Source organism: Pecten maximus, chromosome 16 (assembly GCF_902652985.1).
Source record: "Pecten maximus chromosome 16, xPecMax1.1, whole genome shotgun sequence".
Classification (NCBI taxonomy): Eukaryota; Metazoa; Mollusca; class Bivalvia; order Pectinida; family Pectinidae; genus Pecten; species Pecten maximus.
Genome location: NC_047030.1, coordinates 4,805,241 through 4,818,193, shown reverse-complemented (window position 1 = coordinate 4,818,193; position 12,953 = coordinate 4,805,241). Strand labels below are relative to the sequence as shown.

The window sequence follows — 12,953 nt, the reverse complement described above, 5'->3', positions numbered from 1 at the left end:
ATAGTTAACGGGATACCATTCTATTTTCCTTTTTATTACATTAAAAAAAAATATTTAACAAAATCAAAAACAGGAAAAGTTGTAGTGTCAAAAAGTGCGGCAATCAGTAATGACGTCATCTCTTTGTGACGTTACTCCACAACAACTTGATGGCGCCATTTTGAAAGGACTGATCAACGCGTTTTCTGCTGTTATCGGAGAATCTGCCTGAATAGCTGACGTCTAGCGAGTATTTTGTCAAAAACCAGTATGAAATTTCCAGAAATACAGCAAAATAATTAATTGATGTATCTCCGCTTCGATTGAAAAATCGGCCAGTTTCAATGAGGTGAAAGCAAAGGTTCGCTATTATTGGTCAAAAACGGAAAGAGTACATTTTCACTGCAAGATCTTGTATTTTCACTGCTCATCGCTACAGTGAAAATATAAGTTTTATCAGTTTGATAAAAAGAGGCTATTTGATACTTTAAACACCGAGGAGTTTCAAAACTGAAGCGTTAACATTGCTTTAAAAATCGTCGTAGAGCACCCAGTTACCAAAACTCAGTACTTATGAAACAGAAAAGAGCGTCAAGGTATTTTTACGTTAACAAATAAAGGGTGCTGTTCATTCTTACTAAAGTTACAAAAATCGTCAACGTTATTGAAAAAATGAGGTCAAAGTATTGGCACTTCGTCAATCAATGCCAGTTTCTCTTCGTAAATAAAGAGAAGAATGTACTGTACGATGAACAGGTATATATATCACGTTTATTTGTACGAAAAAAAAATCGGGTGCTCCGGCTATAATTACCGACATAGTGTTAATATAGTCTTTCGTGCCCGTCACGTGACCACACGAAAACACGATAACCGAAGCAAATATCCAGATAAGTGCGTAGGACACCAAATAGTGGTATCTGGTTGTGAAATAAACAACTGAAAAGGAAGCTATTAAGTAACGTATTTATTTAAAAGCATCATGCTTTTATTTTGTTCCATTATTAATGCAACATTAACCCACATGAGCTGTTGAACTAGGCCGAATTCAATCGTCATTCTCATGAAAGCTTTCATTTTGTCCGAGTGTTGTGTCCATTTACGGTACCGAGAGTGGGTTGAATGCTCTTTGTGTGTTTGCATATACGTGGCAGCATATTAATATATTTCATCTACGATCTTTTCAAGTGTATCGTTTTTTAAATTACGCTCAAAGTAGTCCAAAGATTCAGGTACTGGCAGAATTTCCGTGTTCATAGCTGCATGCATTACCGGTAAAAGTGACATTCGACAGTTCCTTGCTGCCTTCAACTCAATTATCATCGTTAAATCCTACTTTGTCCTCGGAAATATTTTCATTATCGTTAATGTCGAAATCCTCAAATTCGTCACTATTTTCATTAATGAATTTTCTTTAGGGAAATTATGCCCGAGAGTGTAGATTTTGGGGTCAGAACCGAGGCTTACTGAGTAATAGTGATAGAGACCGAAAATTGTAACGACATAGCGTCTAATATTTTACTTGAACACAATAGTTCTATTGATTTCTGTGCGTCATAATCGAATACTCACTTTTGAATTAATCTCCATCGAAGTTATGTTAACGTAATAATTTCTATTGAGGTCAAGCAAGCTTTGAACGCAACTTTACCTAAATTAAATCCTGAGCATATTGAACATGGTGCACAAACACCAATTGAATAATTGAATAGGAAAACATGTAGACAATTGATAGTATGCATTAAATGTATGCCTTGTTCGTATATTTTAGCTTGATAATAAAATGTCGCCATTTGGTCCCGAATTTTGATCTGATTGAAGATTTCTTGTCCATTCAGGTAAGGGCTTGATGGATTGCTGCAATCTCTGAAACAAGAGATAATATTCGTTAGTTTTTTTTTCAAATACAAGCATTAACGAGTTGTACCAGTCAGTATTTGATTCATTAGACATGTGTAAAAAATGTTATTATATGATCACACATGCAATAGAGCCCATCATCACTATCAATGAAAAAAGACAAAAATAATGTGTAAAATGGACAAAATTAGAAAAAAACGAAACATGTAATGAAAAAAAAACGAAACATGTAATGAATGTTAATTTATATTGGTATTGTTTAAGATAAAAAAAAGTGTCTATGATTACTCAAATCGTATAATTCAGTAGTTCGAAATTCCGCATACTAACAGTTCTGAAAATAATTTTTAGACTTGCTATGCTGTTGTAAAAACGTTATCTTGTAGGCTGCAGATCAAAAATCAATAAGGGTTATTTAAAGGCAAATTGTTAATGGCACTGACAAATGTTGGAGATGTTCCACTACCTATGTCAAAATATAAAATGTTAAATGTTATTTATAAGGCCTTAAACACGAACTTTGTTTTGTATTGCTTAAACTCTTATCAACGGTTTAAGCTATTTAAGGATGGTCTCCATTTGGATTTAATCCTCTTCTCGTAGGACAGACAAAGGTTTATTCGGATTCAAAACCTCTACCACGTTCTCTTTTCACACATAATTTGATTACCTGTGTTACGTTTCCTTCTTGTTTAAGAAGAGTCAGAATGATATTTCCAACCAAAGGCATTAACGGCAAAAGGGAGATAATCCATCCGACACCAACAGACCAAACTGGATATGCCTCGCCACCAAACGTTACAGGCTTGTGCTTTACTAGACTCATTACCCAGACAACCTTAATATATAAATATGATCATCTGAGTACTGTACTGAAGGAGATTGCAATTATTATCACCACATATATTTGGTTTGGTTTGGTTTATTTTATTTAACGTCCTATTAACATCTAAGGTCATTTAAGGACGGCCTCCCATGCGTGCGGTATGTATGCGTGTGGTGAGTGCGTATGTGTGTTATGGGAGGCTGTGGTATGTTCGTGTTAAGTCTCCTTGTGATAGGCCGGAACTTTTGCCGATTTAAAGTGCTATCTCACTGGAACATACTGCCGAAGAGACCCAGCAGCACAACCCACCCGGTCACATTATACTGACAACATATACAAGAATATTAAACGAAACAACATCAAACAAACTTAATATATGTAAACATATGTAGATACATGAAGATAGAGTTAGAATTGATATGGATTGCCATAAATTATTGCCAGACCGATCGCATACATATAAGGATACTTAAATATTCGTTTGTGGTCGACAACCAATACAAAATTGTATAGTTCCAAACAACAGCCATGTGCGTTCTTCTTGCTCATAATTATCATTCAAATATAAATGAAGTATTATTATTATTCGTGTTTCCGAGCAATATATTGTTATTTTTGAATATTTTAAAATTGTTAACTATAAATATGAAACATTTCTGATGGATATATATAACATGTTGTCTCTAACACAACGAATTTATATATCCCAATCGTGAATAATAATTCTGAATGTTCACAACATCATGACATTCACAAATCGTCGGTATTACACATATTTAAGTGCATATCACGTTAAATACTTACCTTGAAATAATTTGAAAATGTCATTAATGTCTTGTACGTTGTGGTAGTATACTGAACTGATATAGCAAACATCTGTGTGACATAATTATCATACATACCAGTATACAGCACGGTGTTATAAATCTCCAGAACACCTGCCAGAACTTCGGTATAGGATACCCAATCATCACGGCTATATCCTCGCTTAGTCTTTGGGATCCTAGTTGTAAATGATAAATAAAACCAATCTAATTAAAATCTAGATGGTCATTTTCACTACGTTACATGAACATCTAACAACATCCCATACGGGGTCACGTCGGGGTGATCTTTTGGATTAGCCAATCAAATGACTACTTCCAGAATCTTGGAAGTGAATTTTATATGCCCGAATTGGCATGACTAGTGTGCATAGCTTGCATAATCTATCAATGTGTTTCAAGTCTATACCGAAATGGTTTGCTTTAGATGCATGCTGTGATGAAATGTTTTGCTTCGATGACATCGACAAATTGACAATTCGCCCTGAAAGTGAAATACACGCATCTCAGAGGTCATCAGAACGTGACCTGTTATGGGATGTTGTTAGATGTTCATTTAACGTAGTGAGAATGGCCATCTAGATTTTAATCAGATTGAAATAAAACAATAAGAAAATGTTAACTGAAAACAATAGGCTATCATTTGGCCATTTGGTGTTGATATATGTGTAACAAACTCCGTATATCTAGATAAGTGTATGTCATATCCACGTCTTAAGTGTACCGTATTGTATTGTTTACGGTCCATCAATAATTTGTGCCATTAATGGCCGGAAACACAAGAATAATTAGTGTAATAACTAAAAAGTTAAACAGTAAACAATTAAAAATCACCGATATAAAACAAACTGGTTGCAAAAGCACACCGTACGTTATGACAGTAGTTCACGAAAATAATGAAATATAAGCGATGCCGAGATTGTATCGAGACCGACATTCACGAAACAAAATAACATTATATCAATGTTTTTTGCTTATATAAATGTTTTGTGGCTAACGATTGTGTCCCTTTATCATTTCAAAATGATAATATTTGAATTTCAGTAACATCCCCATGTACGTGACCCTGACTGTCGGCCATGTTCTTTTTCATTTGGTCCCATAATAACAAGTCCAAGGGAAACTTACATACGAGATTTAAGAAAAATCCCCGCTACACTTTCTGAGAAATAGCGATAACAAACTTCAATAGTCAAAATCAAAACCCATCCCTGATTGGTCCCAAAGTGCAATATCCACAACCAGGGACCACGGGGAACTTACATATGCATTTTTAGAAAGAACCCCTTAGTACAAATAACAAGAATTGTTTTCGGAAAACGGACGGAAGACCACGGTTTGTTTGTTTGTTTTACGGCCAATCGACAACTAGGGTCATTTAGGGCCAAAAAATATACTATCATGGCAGACCACGGACTCGGGGTGATTTGAATAGCCCATCTGATGATAGAAGGCTAAAATGTACGAATAAATCAATCTGCAGAAGTTATAAGAGAACACAAGTTGGTGATAAACCGATCTTTGCGCGAGTTTTTCTTACCGTAAAGCCATGACAGGACAGATGATTCGAGGAAGACGATCAACAGTAAAGCCACACTAGCTATGTACCAGTCTACTAACTGTAGCACGTACATCCCTCCCTGGAAACACCAACCAAAGGTAAAGTAAATATAATAACTATTCTCAACGATTATTGTCAGTATACATAACAATCCTTAAAAATCCTTTATGATCATAGTCGGTCTTGTTATTTGTTCCATATATTGTAATTGCTAATAAATCGGTAAACTAATTGGTATAGCACATTTGTAAATTACATATGTAGGGAGATGGCTTCAGATAAGAGTGTATTCCTGTTGCCAGATCCCCGAACTTGTTGTATATATGGACCCATGTGTTGTAAATATTTTGGTAATAAAATACTGTTTAAACCACTCCTTAAAAATTAAACCAAAATGTTATACTCGTATTACATAGTTTTAATACCAAAATGTATCGACGATTCAGCTCGTAAAATGTAATTGGGGCTTTGAAACCAGAGGTAATCTAAAGAGACATATCGTAATTCACCACCATATATTTCATGAATACCGAATGGGTATGGCTACTGTTTTAACTATCGTTCATGATGTAGACTTTTTCACATTCCTCAGAGGATTTCCAAATCAATAGTCTCTTTTGATTACGTTTCCGGGTCCCCATCCTGCACGGGTATCTGATCTTGAGGAAATTATGTCAACAAACGAATAACTATTCTTTCCAGAAAATACAGTATTTAGAATCCTACCTGATATACAAATGGTACTCCAAGCAAAAATGTCACAAGACACACGACAGCAGACGTCCATGAGACTCTGGAGCGAAACAGGCCCGGGTAAAGGTCACTAAGAGACCCTGTCAATACCTGTATCATGACTATCTAACAACAGAAAATATTTGTATCACAGTATTTTAATGAAGTGTAAGAACTATATCCTACCGTTTTCAGTGGTGGAACGGCATTTAATCAGTCATGGATTTGTTTAAAATGCGTATCTCAAAACGATCATTTACCGAATTCTTGGAGTAGCACCAACATTAAAAACTTACCCTACTATCCAAACCGACCACAAGAAGAGTGAGGAAGAAGAGGGTCGACCATATTTGAGGAAAAGGGAGTGTAGAAAGAGCTTCTGGGAAAACCATGAATGCAATACCAGGACCTCAAAATAGAAGTAAATAACAATATACTCTTCTTTACATTCAACATTAGGTTTGCCAAATGAATAAGAATTCATAAAAAAAAAAAAAATTCTTCTATGAATCGTCCGCGAGATAGAACTTTAAAATTTATACATGTATGCTATTTCGTCACTAAGTAAAGAGGTGTGAGGTACACAGAAAAGGTAAGTGAGGAATTCTTAACTAAAATGTTTGCAATGTCTAATCAAATATAAATTATTCGTACATCAGAGAAGTATGATGTTTTGCTCGGTGCTATGGTGCTGTTCAACCAAAAAGTAATTTATAATTCAGACATAGGTACATACCATCAGTTACCACTTTATCTATGTCTAATTGAAACGTAGTCGCCATGTAACCAAGGGTAACGAAAATAACACAACCAGAGAAGAGGCTCGTGAATGCATCGACAACAGGAACTATCATGGCGTCTCTGAAAAACCAAATACAGCTATTAGTTTCCGTAAAGTTTGACCATGTATGTATACGCTTGCTGCCGGTTTTCTTGGATAAACATGGTAGAAATTCGGCATAAATTCAGGATGAACACTTTCGAAAATTTTCAAAGAAAGGTAACAATTCGTTTGCCTTGTCAATTTGTGTATGTCTACAACTTCTGTGTGCGAGCAGTATGGGTTTTTTTTTTGAGAGAGAGGCTGCAGCATGATTTTCTTAGGTATTTGGTAACTTTGGTTTGGTTTGGTTTATTTTGTTTAACGTCCTATTAACAGCTAAGGTCATTTAAGGACGGCCTCCCGTGCGTGCGAAATGTATGCGTGTGATGAGTGCGTATGTGTGTTTTGGGAGGCTGTGGTATGTTTGTGTTAAGTCTCCTTGTGATAGGCAGGATCTTTTGCCGATTTAGAGTGCTACGTCACTGAAGCATACTGACGAAGACACCCAGCAGCACACCCCACTCGGTCACATTAAACTGACAACGGGCGAACCAGTCGTCCCACTCCTAATTTGCTGAGCGCTAAGTAGGAGCAGCAACTACCATTTTAAAGACTCTGGTATGTCTCGGCCAGGGGACAGAAGCCAAAGCCTTCCTCACAGGCGACATCGTAACTTATTTAGAGAAAAACGATAAGGTATATGCAGACACATCGCAGAAATGTAAGTGCAATGGGTTAATTACATCCATACCTGTATATATTATGGTGAAATTTGTTGTGACTAGCCAGTATTATATGGTCAGCAGTGCCAAATCCCAAAGAAAAAATGACTTGACTAGCAGCATCGAACCAAACCTGCCAATAAAGGGCAAACATGATACCAAGATAAATAGTAGCTGGTCAACTTCAAAACAAAATGATTAGCATTAAAAAGGACTGAGAATAAATTACACATGATATATATATTAACTTAAGACATCATTGTCACTTTGATCCGACTACAAATAACTTACATTATGTTGGCATTATACAGAAGCGTTGCATTGCCGCCACCTTTACGACTGCAGCGTCACCTCATTATATCATTGTTATTAAAATAAAGATGAAATATATTATAAATCAGATATAAATTTCTATGTACATGTTGTAAGTAAGATATTTGCATGTTTTATATTTGGTTTGGTTTATTTTGTTTAACGTCCTGTTAACAGCTAGGGTCATTTAAGGACGGCCTCCCGTGCGTGCGACATGCATACGTGTAGTGCGTGCGTATGCTCGTGTTAAGTCTCCTTGTGATAGGCCGGAACTTTTGCCGATTTATAGTGCTACCTCACTGAAAGGTACTGCCGAAGACATCCAACAGGGCACCCCAACAGGTCACATTATACTGACACCGGGCCAACGGCGAACCAGTTCTTACAGCAAATTTAATGCCTGACCGAATCAAGGTCACAAAAAAAAAAAAACAAAAAAAAACGCAATATTATTTACATCAAAAATATTAAAAGTAAAATACATTGAACTAAAACAAATTACAATTACCGCAGAACGGAGTAACTCGCCCCATCTTGGAATGAAATAGTACTTCAGCCCCATCAATGCTCCATCTAGCGCAAGACCGCGCACCAATAGGATCGTCAAAAATAGATATGGTACAGTAGCGGCCACGTACATGATCTGAAAAAAACCACACACACTAAGAATGAAAGCAGAGAGGGAAGATAGAAATGTGTGTACATAAACAGTGAAGTGCAAACAAAAATTTCACGGAAGTGGAAGTGTCGCCTGAGAGATGTTGAAAAAACCCAGCTTGGATAGCAAATGTATGTATTGGAAGGGATATGATATGCCAGATGGATTCCTATGCAATGAACGAACTCACAATGATATAGTGCATTCCTCTTAATGTCATTTCATTTGTCAGACAGAAATATGAAATCAACATGCATGTGACATTAACAGAAACGCGTTTTTTCCCACTTAATATAGTACATTAAAATCTCCATAACTTAGTCAGCTATTCGATAGTAATTGATCTTGACATTGACATTTTAACATTTAACCTGAAAGCAATTCCAAGGAAGCATTTCTTGAAAGAAAGTAATTCATCAAATTTGAGTTTGAATAGCCCGAGGGATTTCAAGTTATCGCAAGCAAACCTATTTTCTGTTTATAGTTACAATGACCTTTGAAGCATTCAATTGGGTTGAGCCTAATTGGCTATGGAAAAAACGAATTAATCAGATGAAAACAATTTTTTTTATTAATAGCAACAGTGTTGACCTTTGACCTTCAAACCAGCAAAGCCATCCAGAGCAAGTTTTGATAAGGAAGCACGATGCAAAGTTTGAGTTTTAATGGCCCTGCGGGCTTCAGTTATTGCATTGAAACCAATTTTCTATTAACGGTAACAGTGACCTTGACCTTTGAACATGAAAAACAATCCCAAGAACGCACTTTGATTGAGAACGCACTGTATGATGATATATTTTGATAGACCCAAGGGAACTCAAGTAATCGCACGGAAATCATTGTGCGGACGACACCGCCGATATATTGATAACTATATGTCACCTTTTCAGGCGACACAAAAAGTAAGAGAAAAACAAGAAGATACTATTGGGATTGCAGCTAAATGTCCCCGCATTTCTGGAAGCTCTCATATACACAACTTTTAATATTTTACCGTGAATACAAATCTCACACATGAATACACCTCCTACAATAATTGTAAAAAAAGTTCTTAACTTTAAAATTCAAAACTCGCGAGTTAAAGATACTGATATATCTTGCCACATGAGTGATCGACAGTTTGCTACTGCAATTAAGTATACTTTGGTTGCGAAGAATATCTTTGCTTATTATAGGGACAAAAGAACAAAATAAAAAATAGATAGTAGGTTTTTCACGTTTGGACAGAAGATTTAATAGGAATGTGAATACATCGGGGCCTCCTGATTGGCTATTTACTTGAGGAAGTTCCCAAAGTTTTATGTGTGGAATGGGCAATACATTTAAAGTATATCGAATTTATTTTGTCAGAGGGTGTCAATTAAGGTTCCCGAGAGTACATTCTTCAAAATTACGGCTAGTTGACCAGTTTTTAAGCAGAAAAGTGGAAAACGTTAACATTATCGTCTATGGGAAATCATTTGGTTCCTTGGTTCCTGTGTTATAAACAATGATCCTACTTACTTTTCCTGATAATTTGATTCCTTTAAAGACACAAAGGAAGACAATCACGCACACAGAAAAGTTGCACAGAAGTAACTGCCAGCGCAGTGTTCCCATTGTCTCGATACCATCAGTTAACTGGAGAACATTGTACCTACATATGAAAAACAATATATAGAGTAAACATATCAATTATATAGGGGATAGGGCAAATTGTTAAACCAAATTATCTCTCAAAGAATGATTTAGGACTTCTGTTAAATCATGTAATTCTTACATAAGAAGGAATATAATCACTTTGTTAATTTCCACAGTGCAAGTTTTAGCCGAGAACAAGTCGACGAACAGGTGGCAACGGAACTAGGGCCACTACACATGCCCAAAGGTTGACATGGCTGAATCAGTCGAATCAGTGAAAACATAAACAAGAAATGTTGTGGTTGTATGTGTACATTGTAAGGATATTATACACGTCCATGTCCTCCGCGAAAACTAGCAAGAGGCCCATGGGGCCTGTATTGTTCATCTGGTTGGATTTGACCAAACATCAAAATAATGTTTATTTTTATAATAGCTTTATTTGTCCATCTCGAACAATGATATCTCTGGTTATAGTGTACATATCTTAACTACTTTAAAGAAATAACCAAGAAATTAAGTCTAGACTCTCTTATGGTGTGAAAGACCAAAAGGATTGCTTTTTTACACAATGATTGTATTTAAAGAAAAACAAGTCCCTAAGGATGGGGATAGACCCCTGGGCAAACTTTTACATCGGGATTGTGTTAATCCCTTAACGTCAAGCTATGTTATACATGGTAACAGTTTCAAAAATATAACCAAGACATTACTGGTAGATCATTAAGGGTGATGAAAGACCCCAGGGCCTATTTTTACATTAGGATTATAGAAACTAAGTACGTAGATGTGGGGAATACCCCAGGGCATATTTCCCACTGAGGATGTCTCTGACCAAATTTGGTTAGTTCTATTCAGTACTTTATTACTAAGTAGTTATTTAAATGACTTACCGCTACTTTCCCTATAAGGTCCAATCCCCTAGTGCCAATTGGGTCAGAATTACCAAACTCTGCTCCAGTTTTTTCCAAAGATGTTTGGTCAAAACCACCATTTATGCAAAATCTGTTCCGCTTCCCCCAAGCACTTATCTGACCAAATTAGGTTCAAATCAATCAATAACTTTATGACTTGTAACCATTTAAAGGAATTACCTCTATTTCCCCTATTGGACCTGGCCCCTGTGTGGTCAGTCACCGTTTATGCAAAAATTATTCCCTTTCCCCAATTATTTTTCGACCAAATTTGGTTGAAATCCAAGTATTTTATGACTAGTAACGATTTAAAGCAAATGTTGACGGACCGACGGTGGCCGCTCCATGGCTTAAGCTCACCAAACCTTCGATCCAGGTAAGCTAATTAACAATGTCATGTGATGAACACTTACGTCCAAAATTCCTCTGTGGCAGTTTTTCCGTCTGTTGCAGACACTGTTTCATTCGTCTTTAGAATTTTTTCCTCAGAAACTGATGTATCATAACTACTTGCGTTTCCTGTCATTGATGACCATTCAGAGGTTCGAAAATAGCAATTGTCAGTGTTCCATATATTATCGCAACTGCTCCATGGAAGGTTTAGGGTGAAACAATTGACAAGGTAGTACAGTGTCCAGGCGATGATAACGTTATAGTAAAGCGAAATAACCGAGTTGGTCAGAATCATCGCATAACCAATTCCTACTCGATGAAAAATAAACAATAACAAATCAATAATCGACAAAAAATGTTTTTGTTTGGTACAAGCAGTTTACTGTTCTGACAAATGTCCGAGACGTTTTAGGACGGCTGTCACAGAAAATCGAAATTAAAGTAAATGTAAAGATAAAGAGTGGCATATCGATTTTAGACTCGGTTACAATGATGCCTAAATAGAATAATTAGTAGACGGCAAAATAGCATTAACGGTCATATAATGTTCATTTAGTTTGGCAGTTTTGCTTCAAATATCATACATGTAATGAACAGTTACTGGTAACACATGATTGATAGTATTTGTAGATTTTTTTTTTTTTTTTTTATATCTGGCCTTTGAAAAACTACAACACAAGATTTTGGAAGATTGACATAATGGTTCTGGTTTTGGAAGAAAATTATTGAAATTTCAGCCAATTTGAGCAGTGGTGTCGCATAACCCAAAATTCGGATTTGAGTTGGTCAGAATCATCGCGTAACCAATTCCTACTCAATAAAAAAAAAAACAAAAAAAAACCAATACCAAGTCAATAATTGACAATATTTGTCAAAACAGCAATGTTTGAGTTGTCAAACAAATACTTTTATCAGAACAAATGGAACTTTATGACAACATATAATGTTTTTACATGTTCCTTTTTCATTTAAGTAGTGCTAGGACGCAGGTCTACGTGACTAAAGAATCGCAAGAACGAGTCTTTACATAGGCGCTGTGTTGTTCCCTTGAACAAAATGCTTCACTCTCTTTTGCTCCAATTTTCTTGTGTTAACAAAGAAAATAATTTGTGAACAGTTTACAGACTGCTTTATTGTTTTGATTAGGCTGTATAGTAGAACTTCCAATAATCATCAATATTTATTATTATACAGATAATTGCTAGAATTAAACAAGAGGCCCAAAGGGCCTGTATCGCTCAACTGGTTTCATGAGATATGAAACAAGAACTATGCTGAAGTATATTTGTCACTGGTATTGCTATGTCAATATATCAAGCATTTTATATAGGTACATGAACATTGGTTTTATTGTAATTCTAAAAATGTTAATTTAGCCAAATTGATCCCTTTTGGCCCCCTTTTGGGGGGGGGGGGGGGGGGGGGGGGGGGGGGGGGCAGCCCCACCATTTGTACAATTTTGAATCCTGACCCAAAGGGGGTGCTACCAGGCAAATATGATCAATATCCATTGCTTGGTTTCAGAGGAGAGGTCGTTTTTATCAATCTAGCCAAATTGACCGTTTGGCCCTGCCCCTCAGTCCCCCAGGGGATCAGCCCCACCATTTGTACAATTTTAAATCCCAAACCCATAGTGATGTTACCAAGCAAATATGAGCGATATCCATTGCTCGGTTTCAGAGAAGAAGTTGTTTATATCAATATAGCTAAATTGACCCCGCCCCAGAAG

At 36.3% G+C, this 12,953-nt stretch overlaps 1 protein-coding gene across 5 annotated transcripts in view; it reads right to left on the bottom strand.

Annotated features, from left to right (window-relative positions):
• Positions 1-931: 931 nt before the first annotated feature.
• LOC117314853 (sodium- and chloride-dependent GABA transporter 1-like) overlaps positions 932-12,953 on the bottom strand; it is a 54,672-nt gene continuing 42,650 nt past the window's right edge. For 4 of the 5 annotated variants that reach the window (XM_033868974.1, XM_033868972.1, XM_033868973.1 and 1 more), the window contains 11 exons: positions 11,245-11,533; positions 9,801-9,933; positions 8,148-8,282; positions 7,357-7,460; positions 6,519-6,643; positions 6,079-6,191; positions 5,777-5,908; positions 5,030-5,129; positions 3,568-3,668; positions 2,510-2,677; positions 932-1,845 (listed from right to left, as the gene is read on the bottom strand). In XM_033868974.1, the coding sequence (XP_033724865.1) occupies positions 1,747-1,845; positions 2,510-2,677; positions 3,568-3,668; positions 5,030-5,129; positions 5,777-5,908; positions 6,079-6,191; positions 6,519-6,643; positions 7,357-7,460; positions 8,148-8,282; positions 9,801-9,933; positions 11,245-11,533 (1,499 nt within the window). In that variant the 3' untranslated portion in view covers positions 932-1,746. The remainder of the gene's footprint in view (positions 1,846-2,509; positions 2,678-3,567; positions 3,669-5,029; positions 5,130-5,776; positions 5,909-6,078; positions 6,192-6,518; positions 6,644-7,356; positions 7,461-8,147; positions 8,283-9,800; positions 9,934-11,244; positions 11,534-12,953) is intronic. The other variant, XM_033868975.1, reaches the window with a different exon arrangement.